The sequence below is a fragment of the Melanostigma gelatinosum genome (genome assembly GCF_949748355.1).
Source record: "Melanostigma gelatinosum genome assembly, chromosome: 12".
NCBI classification, from domain to species: Eukaryota; Metazoa; Chordata; class Actinopteri; order Perciformes; family Zoarcidae; genus Melanostigma; species Melanostigma gelatinosum.
This window is the reverse complement of record NC_136645.1, coordinates 26,686,815-26,707,858: the sequence shown is the minus strand read 5'-3', so window position 1 is coordinate 26,707,858 and position 21,044 is coordinate 26,686,815. Positions and strand designations below refer to the sequence as shown.

Below are 21,044 nucleotides of genomic sequence, written 5' to 3'. Positions count from 1 at the left end.
TGTTTGTGGAGAGCGGATGGAGCCGAATGATGGGCGTGCGCATGAACACAAATATGGGTGAGTAACGTCAGAGCTTTAGGGTCTAACCTTTTAATCAACACGTTGCCAAAGTAAAGTGTGTAAGTATACCAATAACCAGTGGTGTATAAAGCACTCAAAAGCCATACTTGAGTAAAAGTAAAGATACCTTACTGGAAAACTACTCCAGTAAAAGTAAAAAGTCACCTATTAGAATACTACTTGAGTAAAAGTCTAAAGTATCTGATATTTATTGTACTTAAGTATCAAAAGTAATTTTCTGATATTAAATGTACATCATAACCTGAACATTAAATGAACATCATAACCTGTTCATTGAAAGTAAAAGTACAAGTAAATGCTGTTAATAAAAAAGCAAAGGGTCAGAATTATGAGAATGATGAAGTTTATTCTTTTAAGTGTTGTGGCACCATGACCAAGGACATGGAGCTGTGTTGAACATAATTGGGTTGGCTGTGATCCATCCAGGAGCAACAATGTTCAACATAACATATTGTACATAAGTATACTTTTGCATCTACTATGAACTTATCATCATAATTCTCCGAAAAGCACATATGACACTATGAAGGAGTTGTAACAGTGCGTTTATAAGTCTGCTCATTAGACTAGAGGATGTAGAGGGCCAATGCATAATATTATGTTCAGCAAAACATATCCACTTGATGCATCAGGTCAGTGTTTAGAGAAAGGACACCTGCCTTGTAAACTCCTATGGGCCTGATTTGAACACAACAGGCAAAGGTTTTGCTCAAGCTGAATCTGCAATTGGGCGACTGCTACCATCATAACTTCATCTGATCATCCACAACATGACTCAAATATCAAAACATGATCCATACTAAAGCACCACCGAAAGTAACAACCCAGTCATTACTTGAAAGTGAAAAATGTCCTGTTCATCTTCAAAAGAAGTTGGTTTTCAAAATTGTGAGAATTCAGTCTCGCTCTTCTTAGGCTGAAGACTAGCACCACATCGTTACTATACACCACTGCCAATACCAATATAATACAAATATAATCACCTGCATAAAAGTAGCATGCAGTTATTAGTTCCAGCCACCAGTTCTGCAGCATTAACAAGTAAAAGCAAGTCTGGGATTCTTGACAGGTGGGTTTTTAGTGAAATGAGAGTTAATCATATTTTATTTATTTTCATGATTTGCCTGGTACATTTGAGAGCTTTTGTCAGCACCACAACTTGTATGATTGCACCAGTTGGTGCTGAATGAAAAATAAATTCCATAAGATATGGAATTCAAGCACTTGATGTTGTTAACCTAATAATACCTGTAACTAAATGTTTCCACAAACTGTCATAGTAACTAACATTACTGCAAAACCTGACATAAAACATGCCAACTGTAATATCTGTCGTGACAAATTCCAAACTTCCTCAACATTAATTCCACATGCAGTTTCACGGACAGGGAATAAGCACAGAGAGAAAGAAGAAGCTAAACTTTAAGAAATAATTAATGTGAATGCTGTTTCTGTTCAAGGAGAATCTCTGAACAGCAGAGCAGTCAGTATCTATTGACTTTGTTGTTCTTATGGAAATCATGATGTGAAAATGTACATGATGCTGAATTGAACATGACAACAGCTAAACACAGAGTAAAGCCTTGGACATACTTTCCACATTCTGCATCCGCAGACAGCTGCAGACCTTTACCGGTCACGCGAACGTGCACGTAGTCCCATTCATACAACAATTGATGGTCCACGTCCGGCTTCCATGCATGCACATTTCCTGATCCACACACTATGGTAGTAATGCACCATAACGTTATTTGCCTGGAGCTTAATACCATTTGGCTGTCTTTGCATTCCTTTATAGACAAATGATATAAATGTGGGTAACGGTAAATCTCTTCGCACAACCTTTCTTCAAAAGAAGCATCTGTTTGTTTTCTTCCTCTTTTTCTCGGCAAACCAGCTAGTGGTGCACACGGCACCAACTGGACTTGAGTGTGGAACATCTGGTATGCGTACAGTGCGCTCGGTCACAAACACTGGATTGCACATTGACGTGCACAGAGCAGCATCAAACAGCATCCTAAAATGGGTGAAAAAAACCCAAATCTCATTAGTATATGACAAAATATACTTATAAAATGGAAACAGGAAATTAATGTTGAACTGCAGATTCTAAACAAAGGCCCCAGCTAGGCTACTTTTTGAAATTGTATGGGAATTACTTTGTTGATAAAAATGTAACATCAGAATATGCTTAATGAATAGCAGCTGGCAGAAGTGGATATCGCTGCTCTATCTAATGTATATGTGCTTTATCTGTGTGTCTCCCTCAGTCTTTCTCTCTCTCTCTCTCTCTCTCTCTCTCTCTCACATACACACTCATTCACCAACACAATGTATATTGTTGAGTGACAGGTAAAATTACATGATTGCACACATTTTCCCCTTAAAATGTCTTAGTTTGCTGTTTTCTCATATATGAAGCTCTGATGCATTCTCATTTGACGCAGCATGTTCTGCACAATAGCTTGTAAGCGGCTGTTTGAAGATGATTTTGAACCATGCCCCCTGCACAACCAACACACTGGCATCACATGCAGCAAGGCACAGCTCTCTCTCTCTGATGGTGGAAAAGCACTACAGACTGAAGTGGTAAGCTCTGCCATGGTTAGGCTGATGGCAACCCCTAGAGAGCTCATCCAAACGTTTCAGGCTGCATGCAAAAAATAGAAAATGAATGCAAGTGAAGGGCTTCTGCCTACAGGAGCAGTGCCCTCATTTTTGAAATACCAGTCTTTTCTGATGAGTTTAAAGGGATATGATTTCCCTCAAACTCCTCAGATTAACCCATCTCGGCAAATATGTATCATAATATTAATGCATTTATTGTGTATGTTTGCTGCTGTTGTTAAAGGGTTCACACAGTGTCCTGATGTATAAACAGTATGTTAAATTTAGCCTAGTACCCCTATGAATGACATTCATACTGAGTAATTCCACAGCCTTCAATATATGTCTAGATTGTGTGTCCTTTATGTAGCCAAGCTGAAAGTAAGGGTGTGAAGTTTGGAAAGTTGGAAGGGTGTGTACATCTGTTCATTCATGCAGGAGACTGGCGATCACTTACCGTGCACGGCAGCAGGATTCTCGCAATGTCAAGACATCATGCGAGATTTGTGTATAAGCCAGTGCATGGACCAATCAGCGTCCGGTGAGTAGCCACTGGCAGCTACAGGCGGACTACGTGATCTTGGGATATCGCGAGAATCCAGCTGCCGTGCAGGGTAACATGTAACCCATGTCCTTAGGAATTTCTTGTTTTTAGCGAGTATTGGCCACATTTCATGCTGTCTGGAGAGGAAGACAAATGAATGCAATGATTGAATGACCAAGTCATTCTTTGGTCTCCTCACCTCAAGCGAGCGTAACAACTTTTTACATTATAGAGGAAGTTAATGCGTGACTTCAAAATGTGCAAAAGAAAACATTTATGGAAATACAGTAGTCATGTAAAATGGTATGGACTGTATTGACATGTATATAGTGTTTTTCTAGCCTTCCAACCACTCAAAGTGATTTACATGTCAACATTCACTTATTCAAAAACTGTGGTGTTGCTCTCCACCACTGTTGCCTAACCTCCAGTAAAGGGGGCCAGATAACAGGGCGGAGCCAGCACCAGTTGGTAAGAGTTATCTTTCTGGATAACCTACACTGCCGACTCACCCTAACCTGGAGGAAACCCAGATGAGGTGCACAAGCAATAAGTGACTGCTGCATAATAAGGACAACAGGAGCTGTCAGAGGGTAGAAGGAAAACAGAGGAGCGAGGGAGGAAGACAAGGAGCATACGCTGACACTCCTGCCTTTTTCTGGTTGTTAACAACAATAATAAAAAAGTGCGTTGGTTACTCCAACATCTCTGGGCCAGTCTGGTTTCTCCTCCATTGCCACATATGGTGGAGACTGCAGGCACCGGGATCTTATTGCTCTGATTCTAGGGAAAGTGAACACGGAAGATGGAGGAGGCATTCGCAGCCCTACTGAAGAGCCAGGCTGAGCTACAGGGAAGGCTGGTACGATTAGCACAGCGACCCCCACAGGCAAAAGAGAGGCCCAGGGGACCCCGAGATAGATCTGATCAAGGTAACACCCGAAGATGACATTGGGGTCTTCCTGGGGGTGTTTCAGAGGACAGCCACGAGGGTAGCAATCCCGGCTCCCTTAGTCATCCGGAAAACCCAAGAGAACTCGTTGGCTGAAGGTACGCTGTTCAGACTTCACCCAGTAACGTTGAAAGACTGATTGCGATGCTGGAGAATCATCAGGTTGCCCCACAGATTCAATTAAATTTGTTTTGCATAGCCCAAAACCATAAACTTTCCTCAGAGGGCTTTACAATCTGTACACATACGACATCCTCTGTTCCAGGACCCTTACATCGGTACAGGAAAAACTCCCCCCAAAAAAACCTTTAACGGGGATGCCATCCACCCAAGCTGGGTCCCCTCTGGAAGGGAGGTCCAGTTGGAGTCGGAGAGACAGGGCCCCGCCAGAAAGACCAACCTTCCTGTTGAGGCATTGCCGGCCTCCTAGTATCAGCCTCCATGCTCACAGCTGCCTCGGGCTCCAGAGCACCCTTCTTTTGTGTCACATTGATTTGAGCAACACGTTGCTGAGGGCTAGTGTAGAGGAGAACCTGCCAGTGCCAGTCCTGATAGGAAGGGACTGCCCCACTTGCAAAATATTTGTGGCAAGGCACTTAGACCCTCCACTGGAAAATAACCCGGAAGAAGAAGTGCTCCTCTGGGCACGTCGAACACTTCTGTGTGGAGTGTCAGCTCACCATCCACAAAAAGAACATCAGGAGCCGGCTTGTTCCAATCCCTACTATTCCAGCGTGTGGCCTTGGACATTGTGGAACCCCTGCCAAAGACCACCTGAGGGCACCGCTTTATCCTGGTCTCGGTCCTCGATGCTACCCATTTTCCTAAGGTGGTCCCACTATGCACTACCTTAACAAAGGCCATCTTAAGAGGCTCTCTTGTTTTTTTTTACAGTTGGCACAGCGAAGGAAATCCTGATTGACCAGGGAACCGTTCTCATGTCAAAGGTCATGAAGGACCTGTGCACCTCAGTCTACCCGCCCTCCAACAGATGGCTTGGTGGAGTGGTTCAACAAGACCTTGAGGTGCATATTCCGATAGTAACTACAAATTGCTGGTAGAAATTGGAATTAGTTGCCTCATGTCTTATAAGCTGCCGCAAAGTCCTCCAGAGCTGTACTGGATTATCCCAATACAAGCTCTTGTGCGAACGACGACCCAGGGGAATTCTCGACCTGGCTAAAGAAGCGTGGGAGCAGCAAACATCCCACATGGACAACATGAAACAGGGGTTGGCTCAAGTATGGCCCATGGTCATACTTGGCATACGGCACAAGCTGGCATCTATAATAGAGGGGCCAAGATCAGAGAGTTCCTTCCTGGAGAAAAGGTCTTGGTGCTCGTACACAGAAACAAATGTAAGTTCTTGGCAAAAGAAAAGGCAATCAAGGTGGTGGATGAATCACCAGGAGGACCAGTCAAATTTAGGGCTCAGTATTTACCCCAAAGACACTTTCACCTGCCTACCAGAAGAGCAATTCGCCATCTTCCGATTAGTGGACAGCTCGCTCTACCTCCTGAGCCTCTGCTGCCCCTCATGCCACTCTGCTCTGCAGTAATGCAACACAGTGACTCTCCTCAGTAGGAAGTTTTAATTTCCGAAATTTGTCCGAACAGAGCTTCTCTCTCTGTTGCTCCTTGTCACCTAGTATTAGCATTAGTGCAGCCACCTGTTCTCTCCACTGCAGAGCAGGGAATCAATCAGTAGCTGGACTCACTTGTTCACTAAAATACTGCTCATTGTACGGGTTTAGCTTAACACGTCGAATGACAAAGTCTTATTTCTTGTACACAAAAGTAACTGCAAGTTCACCTAAGGTCACCGAGCATTAACATGAGCATTACCACAGCCACCTGTTCTCTCCAGCAGCTAAACATTCAGCAGCAGGATTCCCTTGCTCACTAAAATACTGCTCACTTTCTGACTTTAGCTTGAGAGAAGAAACTAAAATGTCTGCCGATGTAGTGATATTTCTTAAGTGAACAGCTAGAGGAAGATTTAAGTGAACCACAGACATTTAACCTTGGATTCCTTCCAGTAGCTACACAGTGAAAGTGATGTTATATCAACATCCACAGCACACCATAGTGTGATGTTAGCTTAACTTTTTATAAATCAACCTGCTGGCTGCATGTTTTTGTAGTTGGTCTCAGCCAGTGTGCAAAATCCCCGCTGACAATTTGGGGTTCCCAACTACCTAATGCTTTAATGTTATGCTGAAGTCTTACACAGACTAAAATGTTTTTTATTAAAAACAGTGATTAGTTCTTTTGTCCGTCTTAAAGGGATAGTGCAGGTGATTTGAAGTGGGGTTATATGAGGTACTTATTCATCGTCATTATTCATACCTTAAGTAAATGACACCTTAAGTTTACCTTAAGTAAATCATCCTGTTGGTGCTCCATGCCAACACAATAGCAAATTGGTTAGTAGTAGTCCACTCTTAATGTTTAAAAGCCTGAACTCTAAGCCAAACAAAGATTTTAGTCATTTAAATGTCATAAATGTCTCTTGATACATAAACTCAAAAGTTTTCTCGTAGATGTAGCCAGGTTTTAGAATTGATTTGGTCTGGCAACTTTCTGCATCCAGTTTTCTTGCTGAGCAAAGTCTTTCTCCGTATGGTAGAGACACAAAGATAAATTGTCTCCGGTATGCTGGCATTTTTACAGTTGCTTTAAAGCTACGTTACTTGATTTATCTTTATGTCTTCGGTGAGCCTATCTTTTAAGTGTTCGCAAACAATTACCTATTTCCACAACCACCAGCCGTCAAGCAATATCAGTTTTGTTGACAAGTATCAAGGTTACAAGGTTTATTCATTTTTTTATTGTATAACAGGGTTTCTCAACAAAATGCAGTCACATTTGCTCGCCAACTTTTCCTCGGTACAAACAGTGACAGTAAAACATCAAAGCACTTTACTCAGCTCGCTATTTTGTCAGAGAAGAAATGATGAGCCTGTAATCGTTTGATATATTATTAATACGACAGCTGAGTGAAGTGCGTTCACGCCTTCACAGGCTTGCCACTGCGGTGCCACTTGCTGTCTCCAGCATGATGTAAACATATAACCTTGTGGTGGCGCGCTCATGTGATTGATTGAAAATGGAGGAGACCTCTGATTGGCTACAGATAGTTCCCTGATAAAATCTATTTGTGAATTGAGCAAGTGGCAACCTCCGGTGCTGTGAAATGAACCCAACTCAGAAATGCCAAAAAACTGCAGTTGATTAAATGGCCACTTGAGGCTGGCTCCAAAAGTGAGTCAATCCTCAATGGCCCCCATCATAAAATGCCGAAGTTTACAGCAGAAATTAGCATGTTTAAAGCCCGGTACAAAAACTGGTTTCGTCTTTATGCTAATGCCCCCGTTCATGACAACTTTACGGAGGCTGAAGTTTTATACAACTCATCCGTTTGAATCCTATAAAAAAGGCTGAAAGTTAGGCATAATTAAGGGTGTAGCCGCGTTAAGTGACAGGTGGGGGCCGTCATAACCACCAGTTGTCAGGTAGGTGTCATCTCAGCTTATTTGAGTCACTGGACTTAACCTCGCGGCCATGTTTGGGGTGTTGGTAACTTTGGGAGATTTATTTCACAAAATGATCCGACAAATATGGCTTGCTGTGCGGTTAATTTTGAGCCGGGCATCCTGCTGGCCAATTTTCAACAGTTTGTACATAAATGTACCAACATCCAAATATGCTTTGAATGAATATTTCATATCCTTTAATTACATTTATTTGAAACCAGAAATATTTGAGTATGATCAGACATATATTTATGATTCGGTTTTTATATTTGGTTTACATTTATATTGAATAACTCTTTTTGTGTGCAATGAAAAGCATTTTTGTGGAGATTCATTTATATATAAATCACAAAATATATTTGTGAATCCTTCTGTGTGCATTGATTCATTTTGTGATTGATCTGTCCCCACAATCTTTTGCCATTTTTGGGCCTTAAAGGTAGACTAAATGAATTAGTGTATGTCCTTATGGTATTCTGTTTTTTATGCATAAATGACTGACCCTCGACTCAAGAGTAATATGTTTAATTTTTTCTCGTTTGCTCTAGTCCACCACCTGATCTTCACAACTATCTTACTGTATTTGTTTCAAGTACTGCATAGACTATAGCCCGTTAGTAAAGCGTCCTTGTTATTTCTGTGTGATTATTTTCTATTTCACTGTTAATGATTGCAGTCGTATCGTATCCATTTTCGTTAAAAAAAGTTTTTTTGAGCCTTGCTGTTAAGTTCTTAGACAGGAAATCAGAATTGGCCAAGAAAATTACCATTGGTGCATCAAACAATACTTCAAACTAAAACAAAGACCTCAAAGAGGCTTAACCGCTCCATAGAACTGGGGAGAACTGCAGTCACTTTGGGTTCATCTTTTTACATGACGCAGTCACTTGATCCGCTGTTGATATGAAGAGAATGCTAGTGCAGCTTTCAATAGTTCCATAAGTAAATCAGTAAATAAGTAATCGATCAACAGAATAGAGACACTGCTAAATGACATTCGCTTTGATAATTTTATTTACGTACTTCCACTGCAAATAACATTATAGCTTATTTTATTATTTGTATTTGTTGTGCTTCCGAGTAGCCATTGGTAGCATTGGTGATATTGTAAAAGCCACGTGAATATATCGTGGTATTCTAAACTGCAAACTCAGTGCCAATACAACACAGTAGCAAGGGCGCTGCAGATGTAATTAAACATTGTAGTATTTCAACACATTTGGTAATTACGGTTATTTCATTGCTTTCTGCTAAGTGTTTCACAGAATACACAAGTGGAACCCTTGCTTTGGAGAGGGTTCCGCTCCCCTCACTCTTTGATTACTTAATGGGATTAATTATTCTTTGAAGAAGCAGAGTGACTAAACTGTGCAGGTTTTTACAACCTGTAGCTCCGTAGCACTGCGGAGCTTTAAGTTGCTGAATCAGTGTGCTAGAAGAGGGTCGCTTCTTCCGAAAAACTTCACATATTAATCCCCAGATTCACTGTATGGCACAATAAGGACAAGGCCAATGACAGTAACTGAAACAAGACAGGATGTAGCCTTTCTTTCACCTCCTAAGACCTGAGCGTAAAGACGGGACCATGTGATGGGTGAAAATGTGTTGGTGGTCTGCAGCTATAACAGCCCTGCCTGCACATGCATACACACACAGTCGCCCGAAATCCCCCACTGACAAAAACCTCCCCGACCTTCCTTCTAATTGGACTCGGGTGAAGGGAGAGAATAGGGGGGGGGGGTGTTGAGAGGTGGTAGGAGGCGTAAATGTGACCTTTCTTTTTCCTCCGGGGAGATTCCCAAGACACAGTGGGGAGGATTGGTTTCTTTGCGTCTGCTCACAAAAGAGCTTCGGTTTCCTCTGTTGCTGGACAGTCCCTGCGTTTCTACTGTGATTACTCTGCCAGAAGCAGTACAACTAAACTTGGTACAGAACAAAAACTTCTTATTACAGAAAAGCTTAAGCTCATGCTAACATGTATGCAAACCATTGTGTGCCAAAATGGAAGTCCATTTTTCTGTTCACAGCAACAGCCAGGGGTGGACAAAGTACTCAGAACATTTACTTGAGTAAACGTTGCCGTGCCACCATTGCACCTTTTACTGTTGTAAACATACAAAAGTATGTTTTAAGTAAGCAAATGTAGATCTACTATAGGTCTAATATGTATCTAATTTATCATGTTATATTTGTAAAACCTTAATCTGCAAATAGTATATTAAATAGTATAGTTGTCTTAGATATAAAAAGTCTAAACGTATTAACATATGAATATTTGCCTCTGATATGTTTTTGAATTCAAATAAATTGAATGTGAAGTACCTCAAATTGATGCTTAACGTCAGCTCTTCTACCGCTGGTAACGGCAGCACACCATAATTCCCCATGCTGAGCATGGACTGCTGTTTCCCTTCATTTATTCCTGTAATGGTGAAATTACTCCACACTCAGTTTTTGTAGTGAGTTGCTTTCAGATACGGTGTCTTTTATGTGTGTTATACTTGAGTCTTTTCATGGTCCAGGCGAGGTGTTGTGTTGTTAATGGGGGAACCAGCAAAGCTGTCCTGCTGCACACGTCGGCCAGAGCACACCAGACTCACCCAGCACCTATTTCCTGTTCGATGTGTCCTGGTACACGCTTTCAGCTCAGTTTAATTGTGCTCAGTAAACTAATGCTGAATGAAAATGCACATGAGGAGCATGAAAGTTCATTATTGACCTTGGAAACCGTGGTTTAGTTTAGTTGACAGAAAAATGTCTTTTTCCAGAGCTTTCAGCCACATCTCACAGTCTTCATCAGCGAATGTGATTAAAACCAGGAGATGGTTGAATGCTCTGGAAAAGCTAGTAAGTTGACCATGAGTTTTGATTTATTAATGCTCTTTTTTTGCATTTGTATTTCAATCTAATAAATTACACATTTTCATGAAATTGGTTATTTCCATAATAATGACATTCCGACAAAAAATAAAATAAAATCCGATGTAAAATGCTGTATTATTAATGCACTATGTTAAAATCACATTTAGTTACATTGACCGAGACCCGATACAGCTCTATGATACTTATCATTGACTGATGTTTTTAGGAGAGAGAATATTAACTCTAAGCGAAAATGAGCATTATGTGATTTATTTTCACCCTAAAAAAATGCAACATCAAGGTACGTTTAAGTCATGCAGGTCGCTGAGCGGGCTCAACCAAACGATCAGAGGGTTTGAGCCGCCTGTACGAGAAAAGGTCCCAAAGCCCTTGCTGCTAAAAGCTTCTTGTTGTGAGCTCACAGTAATTATTGAAGGCAAGCCAGATGAGCATATCCTCATTTAGATCAACTCCACTGCTCTGTCATCGGGATGAAAACTGCTGGACAGACAGATTTTAGTTGGTAAATCAAACCGAAACTGTATGTAAGTATTGTGGGATACAAGAAAGTATTTTCCAAAGTGAAAGGGGTGTCCCCATTCCCATTGGAATTATACCTGCTGTGTCACATATTTATCCTCCATTAGTCACAAAGTGGCTATCCCATTTCAGGCAAATATGGAACCTAGAGGTGATAGAAATAATCACTTATTTCATTAGTTGATGAACAAAAAAGTTATTGGGAACTATTTTGATCGTTGATTAAGAATTTAGGTAATTTTTAAATCTAACATGTTAAAGCAAAAAAACGTATTGAATGTGAGGATTTGCTGCTTTTCTCCGTTATAGATCTTTGTCCATTAAATATATTTGGGTTTTGAACAAATCAAAACATTTGAAGACATCACCTTGGAAATTGGGTCTTTTGGTCTTTTTCAATTTTATGAAATTTTATCGACCCCACGATAGTGATAATATTTAGCTGCAATCCTAATGAAATATGTTGAAAATTGAACACAATGTCATGACTGCTAGTACTCCTGTAATTGCACATTGAAACCTCTCATTCCAACTTGTAATAATGCTATTATTACAAGTTTGACTTTTATCCAGAAGTTGTTACCGTTCCACTCCAGTCAAAGATTCGTGGTGATAACATCATAAGTACTGTTACCAAAATCGATGAAAAACTGTCAGGAGCATACACATCAGGCAGTGGTGAGTGAGGTATAACAGTCATGACATTTATCATAACATGATTCACAGCAACATGTATGAAATAAAAATTAATAACACACTTGTCTTTGTCTGTAGCCATACATAATATATATGCACATTTGTACCACACGTTTCACAAATTTCAAGATATTTCACAACAACAGCACCAAAGAGCTTTTGATTGATTCCTCAACCCGCTAATACATTCATTCATTCATTATTTTCCAGATGTACTAATAATCTATTAGATACAGAAGTGAATAATTTACAATAAAATAACAATTTTGAATTTCCAGTACTTTTAAACTACAATAATTCATCCAGTCTCCAGATGCATTCGTCTTTTATGAAGGCTGTGGATTTTCACACAGAAAGGAAAGGTTATTGTATCGTCTTATTGGTTGAAAAAACTGTTGCCTTGTAGTGTTCGACAAAGCAAGCAGCTTACTAATGCTGAAAAGCTTTTCTTCAGAACTCCCCCTTCTTCAGGAACTCATTCCTTTGCTTCGCTTGTGCATGGAATATAAATTGTACAGCAAATACTCTGAGAACTCACAGTGGTATTAAAATCACAGACAAAAGAAGAGTCAGGTACTGCATCTTGAAGACTAAATGCCACAAAGTGAAGACTTTTGTTGTAAAATGTTGAAGTCCTCACCAAATCATATAGAGAAAACAACACTGAACAATAGAACAATTGGACTGTATGAAAACACCTTCTCTGGATTATGTTTTGGTTTGGTCCAAACTTAATACAAACAGATATACAAAGAAAATTTTTGGACGCTGAATTTTTACGAGCAAATCGCATTCACATGTCAAATGCATTGGGTTTGATGCTGACAGCGGCCTTGCAGTGACCTTCAAACAGAGCCACTTTTATTTCCTTCCCCAATTCTGTGTGGAGAAATTGGCCTTGCTTGTTCATTCATAATGCTGCATTTGAAATTTACATTTTTTGCTTTGCTGATTGGATCTCACAAACAGCTGCTCGCTTTCTTTCTCTACATCTACCCAACACAATCAACTAATAAATCACAATTCAGAAGAGGTACCATCACTTTACACTTGCTGTCACCAATCCTGTGCTCCGTGCTATACAGTATGTCCCACTTCTCTTACAGCGGCAGCTTCTGTGGTAAGAAGCAGACATATTCTCTGGGCGCCTGTGTTGTGTATATTGTAATTTGGGATTCATAGAAATAATTAAACTTGTTTTAAGAGAAACCTGAAAGATCCCTCATTAATCTCATTAGCTGTCAGTGTTTCTCTGAGTCTCTGTAACAAAGTCCTGTATGAACATTTTGTGCAAAATCCTTCCTCCGCCACCCTGTCCTTGTTAGATGAGCTTGTGTAGGTCTTTGTTTTCTTCCTTATACAAGGCGCCATTTGTGCAACTGGAATACATGAACTGCTACAGAACATGACACAGACAGATGAAAGAGAATGAGCAAAACCAAATAAAGACAATAGAAGCCAGGAAAACAACCAGAAGGTGTCCAGACGAAACAGGAATCCAGTTCTATGAAAACAAAGCATCATTCCACAATTGTCTTGTCCATGGATTCTTTGCCATTGGTCCGCATGTAAGGCTCAAAAGCAGAAGAGCTCAGGTAGCGGGCGGAAAGTTCCTGCAGGTTGCCGGCCAGCGAGCTGGCCATGGACAGGGGGTTGGAGGAAATGCGGGTGGTGACGCCAGTGAGTAAGGAGGGCATGGGGAAGCTGAAGAGGGCGTGACCCGCCTGTGAGCTCTGCAGGCTCGCCACTGTCCCTGAGCTGGTGACGACGGGTAGTGGAGGGCTGCCCCTCGCCGTGCCGCTACTGCCGCCGCTGCTGTTGCCACTGCTGCCGTTGCTGGCCATCGTCATGGAGGGAGGGCGCAGGGTGGAGCCCAGTGTGCCGCTGCCACAGTGGGGCAGGAGGCCCGGCAGGCAGGGAGGCGTCAGCAGCCGTCCCTGCTCCAGTAGTCTGAGGACGCTGCAGGTCGCTGCTGTTTCTGAAACCACTGAACGCAGCTCAGAGTCCTTCCCCTGGTCTTTCTTCTGCTTAGTGCGCCGGTTCTGGAACCAGACCTTCACCTATAGAGGAACACAGATGAGAGAAAAAGCCTTTAGAGACACATCCTAAATCGAATGTAAACATTTAGTTTCGTCATAGTTCATGTATTATTGTGTATAAAAAATATGAATTTAAATGCATATAGCATTACTTTGAGAAACATATTTCAAATGTTGGTGTTAAAACGGCAATAATTCTTATTCATTGATAGGTAACCAAGTTGTTACAGCGCATGATACGTAACCTTTGTTGCATGTCATACCCCCATCTCTCCCCAGTCAACGATCCAATAAAGATGCCAAACAAATGTCGTTAAAAGAGGCCAGTGATCATAGTCCATCTGATAATCTCAGTGCTTGGGAATAAGTGCACCATGAGCTACACAACTGTGTCTCCACAGATGCACTTGATTGCTTTTACCCATAGCTTTTGTTCTCAAATCAAAAGTAGCAAAGCGCCTGTCCATCCCCAACTTGACCACATGCACTTTCAGATACTCACTAATGCACTGGAGCTGTATGTAGGGACGCGTTGTCCACCAGGCAATGATTGATCAAAAGCTGCAGTGATTCAATGCAGTCATGGAGGAGAGGGCTCACTGTGCCGGTTTAGAAGGTTGGAGGCTAATTCAATCAAAACCTGCTCAGAAGCCTTTCATATGTAAAACACTGCTAAACTTCCTCACCCGCCTACACTCCAAAAGGTTCAAGCATGAACTCACATCTCAATATTCAGCTCCCGTGTGTTATTTTGTCTTTGAAACCTGCATATAAAAAACAATACAATTATTTTATTGTTTATTGATTTATTGCTTTTTGTTGTTGTCATGTTTAAAAAATGTGGTATGGTGTTATTTTACTAAACTGAAATTATTAGCTGAGAATTACAGAAAATCAATCATTTTGATAATTGTTTGATTGTTCAGTAGAAAACATAAACATTCGCTGGAGTCGCTTCTATTAAGCATTTGGTAAGGATCTAGTAAGGATTTTGGGATTTCTTCTGTTTTGGATGATTGTGAATTGAATATCTTTGTAAACTTTTTTCATAGATTAAGCAAACAATTAGAAATCTACATCACAAATGAAAGTCATTTTAAGTTGCACCCTTGATGTTGTTTGTCTACAGTAGCTGTTCCAAGATAAACTACACATTTGAACACATTCACCAATTCTTTATCTCCGACCTCCAGATTCAAAATGGCCACCATGAATGATCCGTACCTTCTTTAATTAGCATCGTGGCACGTCCTAGCCCTGAACAAGTAGAATTACATAAAACCTAAGAAATTCCTAAGAAAATCTAAGAGAAGGCTGACATGATTACATCTTGTAAAATGATAACATCTGATTGGTTATTCTTGTAGTTTCTAATAGCAAAGTTCATCTACTCAATTTGTTTCAGAAATGTTGCGAATGTTTCACACTGTTTTTAGATTTTAAGGGAAGTATGTCCAGTATACTGTATATTCAGCAGTTAAAGAAAAACTCATACTCAATATTCCCATCATACCTCAGGATGAGAAAAGAATGCACTCCTCGTGATAATTTAATAATTAGGTCAAGTCATCCATCTGACTCAACAGATCCATTCAGAGATTCTGACGTATCCATTGTTCAGTTTCACATCATCTTAATTGAACAATTTGAGAGTTTTCTATGATTTGTACCTGTAAGTCTACTGTAGTCACACCTGACTGCTTTTATATGGAATAAGCAGCAATCCACCATCTCAATCCTACTGCTCGTGCAATCACATTCCATTTCTTTTAGTCTGTGGTTTAACTCTTCAACCAGCTGTTAACAACTATTTCACATCAAGAAGCCCTGGGGCTCCATCCTTCTGTTCGCCACGTAAAGATTTCTCAAAGAGGAACATCTTTTTTGGACCATTTTGGGGGTTACATTCTCAGTGCAAAGACAACAAGGGGACGCTGAGCCTTAATAAAGATGAGCTGTGCACACAACAAATGGCTGTCATTCCGTGAGTACCGGGGAACAAAATGTTCATTTCACCTGTTGTCATTAAAAGGCATTTCATCAGGCACTGCCTTTGTCCTGCATATTGGAATAAAGGTTATGTCTATATCACCTTTATGTGAGTGAAATAACATCTTCAGACACTTTATTAACTTGTGTTGAATTTTTGTGAAAAAATAAAAGCAGCAATAATGTTGTTCAAATTAAATATTTAAAATGTCAAAAACTAAAGCAAATAAAAACGTAAAATAGCTGTTGATAAAGAGAAAAGTGAGTTTGCTGTACGTCAACAAACAGTTTCAAGTTGTCGGCTATGATGTCATTTTGTGAGAAAAGGTTGACCTCTCGCAGACCTCACTTAAGGTCAACCTCCTTCCGCCGCATGAAAGCCCCGACACATTAGCACCAAAGACCAAGGTAGCCCGTTAGCCGCTTTGCACATTTATAAAAATAATACCTAGATGAATGAGACTGGAGGTGAAAACACACCAAAGCTTTGAAGAAACCGTCCAGATCATACATGGTGACCTGTGGACTGGTGTCAAACAGGGTGCAAATGCTGTTCCTCCGCAGTGCATGACCCGCTGCTGACCCCACGAGTCTGCGCTTTTTCTAATGGCAGCTTTCCTTTCAGCAGCTTCAGGTAATAATGTCAAACACTCCATAAGTTGTGTTGACACTGCATTAGATGTATTAAGAAGGCCAATGCACTCACTTGAAATGGATGCATAGCCTACTAGAAATATTTCCGAGGGAAACTCTGTAAGATAGAATCCAAGAGATGAAAGCAAAACAAAGGTTCACCCCGGCGTCTATATTCAAAACACTGAGTTGGAACCTGCGATGTCTGTGAAGACTAACACTCAACAACTACAGGTTTTTAATGATTCTTGGTGGCATTAGATATCTGTTTATTTGTATCTGTAGTGCTCATAAAACAGGCCGATTTCCATCTGGACTCAAACTGTAACTTTGCATGCGGGTATACCTCGTGTTATATGGAAGAAAACTGATTGGATCTTTAAAATATTCTATAACTGCTTTGTCAGAAATAGACTTGATTATTTATTTGCCGAGGCTTACAAATGAATCATTTCACCTTCCTTAGCGGTCCTAACAGATTGTAACATGGTTATCTTAAATCAAAACAGATGGTAGTGTTTGGTGTAAAAACTGAAGACGAAAAAGGAAATGACATTAAATTCACACGATATAATATTGCTATTTCAGTTCAAGCAAAAGCACCCGTTATGTCTTTTGCACATTAGATTGTCCGGTCTTCACAGAGTAAATGCACATTTGTTTCAACATAGTATGGAACAAGAACAATGCATACATACCTGAGTTTCAGACAGATTGAGCTGACGGGCCAGTTCTGTCCGTTCCCTCCCAACCACATACTGGCACCTCTGAAACTCCATCTCTAACCGGTAGAGCTGCTCTGCAGTGAAAGAGGTGCGGGTTCGTTTGGGCCGGTCCAGATCCAAACCCTTCGGCAGGATAATCTCTCGGATAGAGCCTTTAGCATCTGCAACAGTCAAATTAACTGTGAATTAACAATACTGGGGCACAGAACAATTACAACAGATAAATAAGAAATATGTTCCTAGCTGTAGATAGCTTTTACATTGTTCATTACACAAAACATTATTATTATCATAGCACAGTAGTGGAGGTTATGAGATTGTAAAATACCGAGTCAAATTAAGATTTGATTTACTAATTTAAACATATGATAAAGTGTATAACATTTGACTGTGGGCTTGATATCAGTGGATGTGGAGTAAATGTAACATAATGTGTTTGAATAATGCATTACATCGAAGAGTTTACAACACATTCATTCTTTAGGGTACAATTAATCCCAATTAAATCTTATGAGCTTCTGTTATTTGGTATGAAAAGATGAGATGTGTTTGAAAAGTTACATTTATATAATTTACAAATGTGTGCACATAATAAGTGATTACATAAAAATGTATTCTACTATAAATAACTGAAATATGTTGGTTCCATTTCAGTTCACACATGTAGTCTGTGTTACCACAAAGAGAAATTACAACAATGGGTGAAGGCCAAAATTCTAAAAAACCCAAAATAAACCTAATCTCTGTTCAACAATGTCTGTATAATTTTTAAATGTTGAGATTTTAAAAAGATTTTGAAGATTTTAAAGTATTAAACTGACTACAATTCCATACAATGACAAATAAATGTGGTTGCAATGATGTAGTCAATGAATTCATGTTATTAAAAACAAATATCAATGCAGTGATATCCAACAGAACATTTTAGTTTCTCTATATTTCCGGTAGTGAGGCTGCTCTTTCTCATTACATCTTGCGTAACTAATCCACTGTTTTTGGTGAAGTTATATTCATAGTTTGCTTTCGTCCACTCTCAGTGTTGAGCCAACACTGCATGAAGGACATTACATTAATCACTCTCTGGGCAACTGACACTCATACACACAATTTTACGCTATCACTTGTTGACATTCAATATCTGTAAAAACAAACTCCCGTCTCCTTTTTTCTGTGTTTTAATATTTATAATCTCAATATTTATCAGCCTGAAAGTGGAATTTAAATGAACCCAGGGGAATACAAGTGAATTGTTTATTTTAAATATGAAATCCCCCCGAAAAATTTGCCCGTCATGACAAAATCATCGCGGTCATAAAGAACGTCTGGCCTAGAATTTAAGATACATATCTTTAAAACAATTAGCTCCTCTTCATGACAAATAATTATGTTCTCTTACATTTTTATATTCCTATAATTGTACTTTTTTCAAAATAAAATGTTTGATTGAGATGTGAAATGTTGAGATGTAAAATGTTATCTAACTGCAGTTTAGACAATGTTTCCTCAAGATTGTGTACGAGAACTGTATGATCTCAGAAGTACCACATGCACTGCAAGTTCCAAAAAGAAAAAGAGAGAAAGACCACAAGTCTTACCTCGGACTAGTATTCTCCGACAGTAGTCTGGGTCCGCCGTGCTCCCTCTGCTCTTCTCGCAGTTGTCCACGGTCCCAGAGGGGGAAAAGGAGTCTGGCTGCTCCTTGAGGAAGCTTTTGGACAAGCTGCCCTGGGAGTCCTTCTCATCTTTCCCCTTCTTTAGTCCATTCCTCAGACCCATCCCTTCCGTCTCTTGGTTGTACCTGACCTCCATGCTCAGTTTATCCTCCTGGACCTGTGGCTTGTCTGCCTCTTTTTTTCCTTTGTCAGGTTAAAAAAAAGGAGATTACAGAGAACACGGAGCAGCCGATCGTCTGGACAGTGTGGGGTTTAGTTTCAAAACAGCACCTTTCAGCAGGGCAGAGTCAGCGATCTAATGTCTGGTGAAATACTTCCGTCCGCCGACCAAGGAGCCCTGTTATCACGGACCAAACTCCCTTGCCCAATGATCATGGACTTCTCAGTGAAACTCAACAGTAATTCAATGCCCCCCTTTCCTCGTTACATAGACATCAGGCTGATAGATGATCTCCAAATAATCAGAGCCATGGATGCGCACTCGCTGTTTCAATTGAATACGGTAATTTTACTGCCTCCACATTTGCGTAACCTCATGAATACACTCAATTGTTTGGGGAAATAGATCAGGTCTTGATAGAGGGATTTGCTCATCCCGTCCCCCTCAGTTTGCCTGCTCTCAGCCCAGAGAATCAAGAGAAATGATTGGTCTTGCCTCGCAGCCAAGCCTCCGCAAACCCCACATCAACGCACACAATCACAGAGATACGACTCTTCCAGACCTGAAAAAAGTTCCCGGGCGCTTCATTCTTCCATCCGCAGACCACAGCCAGACAATTTGCCCCGACTTTTCACAGCGCACCTGATAGCCGCAGCATGCCAGTGAACTTTGATCCTGTTTTTCCTTTTGACTCTCTCACCAATCAACGGAATTCTGCAATGTGCGGATCTCGCCACTACGCTATTGTAGGCAAGAGGCACTAGGAGAGAGCCGGAGCGAGAGGAAGGTGAAAAGGATAACGAACAAATCCCCGCCGGTCAAAATGTATCAAGGCATTGACGACCAAGCCAGTTTGAGCACTGAAAAACCGCCAGGCTCTACTTCACCGGGGACGGTGTTCATGTTTCCTGTGTTTATTCAAAGAGCTACGCAGAGCAAGCCAGCGACGTCCCGGCCGCTAACGCTACATCCTTCAGTATTCAAATGATTGCACCCCAGAAGCCACCTTCAGCTCTAATATTCTTAACCTGCACATTTGAAAATGACAAAAAAGGGGAACAAAGCTTGTCATTAGTGTTTAGGCTGCCTACACTCTCTCTCATACACGCATACCTCTGGAATGGCCCCTTCCTCTCTCCACCACTCGCCTTCCAGCCCACTACACACCCACCCAACCGCCAACTCTAAGCTATTTTCATTGTCAGTGCAACAATATCTCTGAACACAGCAGTGGCCAGTAATCCAATAAGACCATTGATTAGGCCACAATGATTCAATTCAAACCCGTGGCCCAGTGCAAGGAGCATTCTCTGGTCCTTCTTGTCACCTTAGCTGGCCAGAAGCCCTCTTAAATCTGCCCCCCTCCCTGAGTGCCATTCATGCCTTTATGGGAAACAGGGAGGAAAAGGAGTGAAAGATGGCAATTATCTAATTGGACTATTAACAAACAATTCTGCGAGTGTGGCTGCCCGGCAGTAGTCTAGGGGTGGGTTTAAGGGCCACATGTTGGACTAACTTTATTCACTGAGTGTTTGGGGGGCTGCTGCTTGGAGAGGGGCAGGATCCATTGTTTGAGAAAGGTAAAAAGGAGGCAAAGAAGGGACTAAAGGGGACCTGGGCTTCTCAAGCTGTGGTGCAGAGCCTCAGCCTGGGAAATCAATTGAGGACGCAGCGTCTTGGCCTCTCAGCTGCACACAATGACTGAGGAGGAGAAAAGACTGATGTGCTCAGTTTCCACATCCCAAAAAATATAACACACTTAATACTGCCATGTGTGAATAACATGTAGCGCAACATGTAATCTATTCAATTCAATTTATTTTGTATAGCCCAAAATCACAAATTACAAATTTGCCTCAGAGGGCTTTACAATCTGTACACATGACAACCTCTGTCCCGGGACCCTCACATGGGAACAGGAAAAAATCCCTGAAAAATCCCCTTTACAGGGAGAAAGGGTAGGATCCTCTATCAGGGTGGACAGAAGTGTGATAGATGTCATGAGTA

At 40.9% G+C, this 21,044-nt stretch overlaps 1 protein-coding gene across 1 annotated transcript; it reads right to left on the bottom strand.

Moving 5' to 3' along the window:
• Positions 1-13,338: 13,338 nt before the first annotated feature.
• On the bottom strand, positions 13,339-19,031 carry vax1 (ventral anterior homeobox 1; the record flags this gene model as incomplete). The annotated part of the gene is made up of 3 exons (XM_079279992.1): positions 18,800-19,031; positions 17,178-17,365; positions 13,339-13,878 (listed from the first exon to the last, which is right to left on the bottom strand). Exons 1-3 carry the CDS (start codon positions 19,011-19,013, stop codon positions 13,339-13,341), a joined length of 942 nt encoding a protein of 313 aa, XP_079136118.1. The 5' UTR covers positions 19,014-19,031.
• Between the last annotated feature and the right edge of the window lie 2,013 nt (positions 19,032-21,044).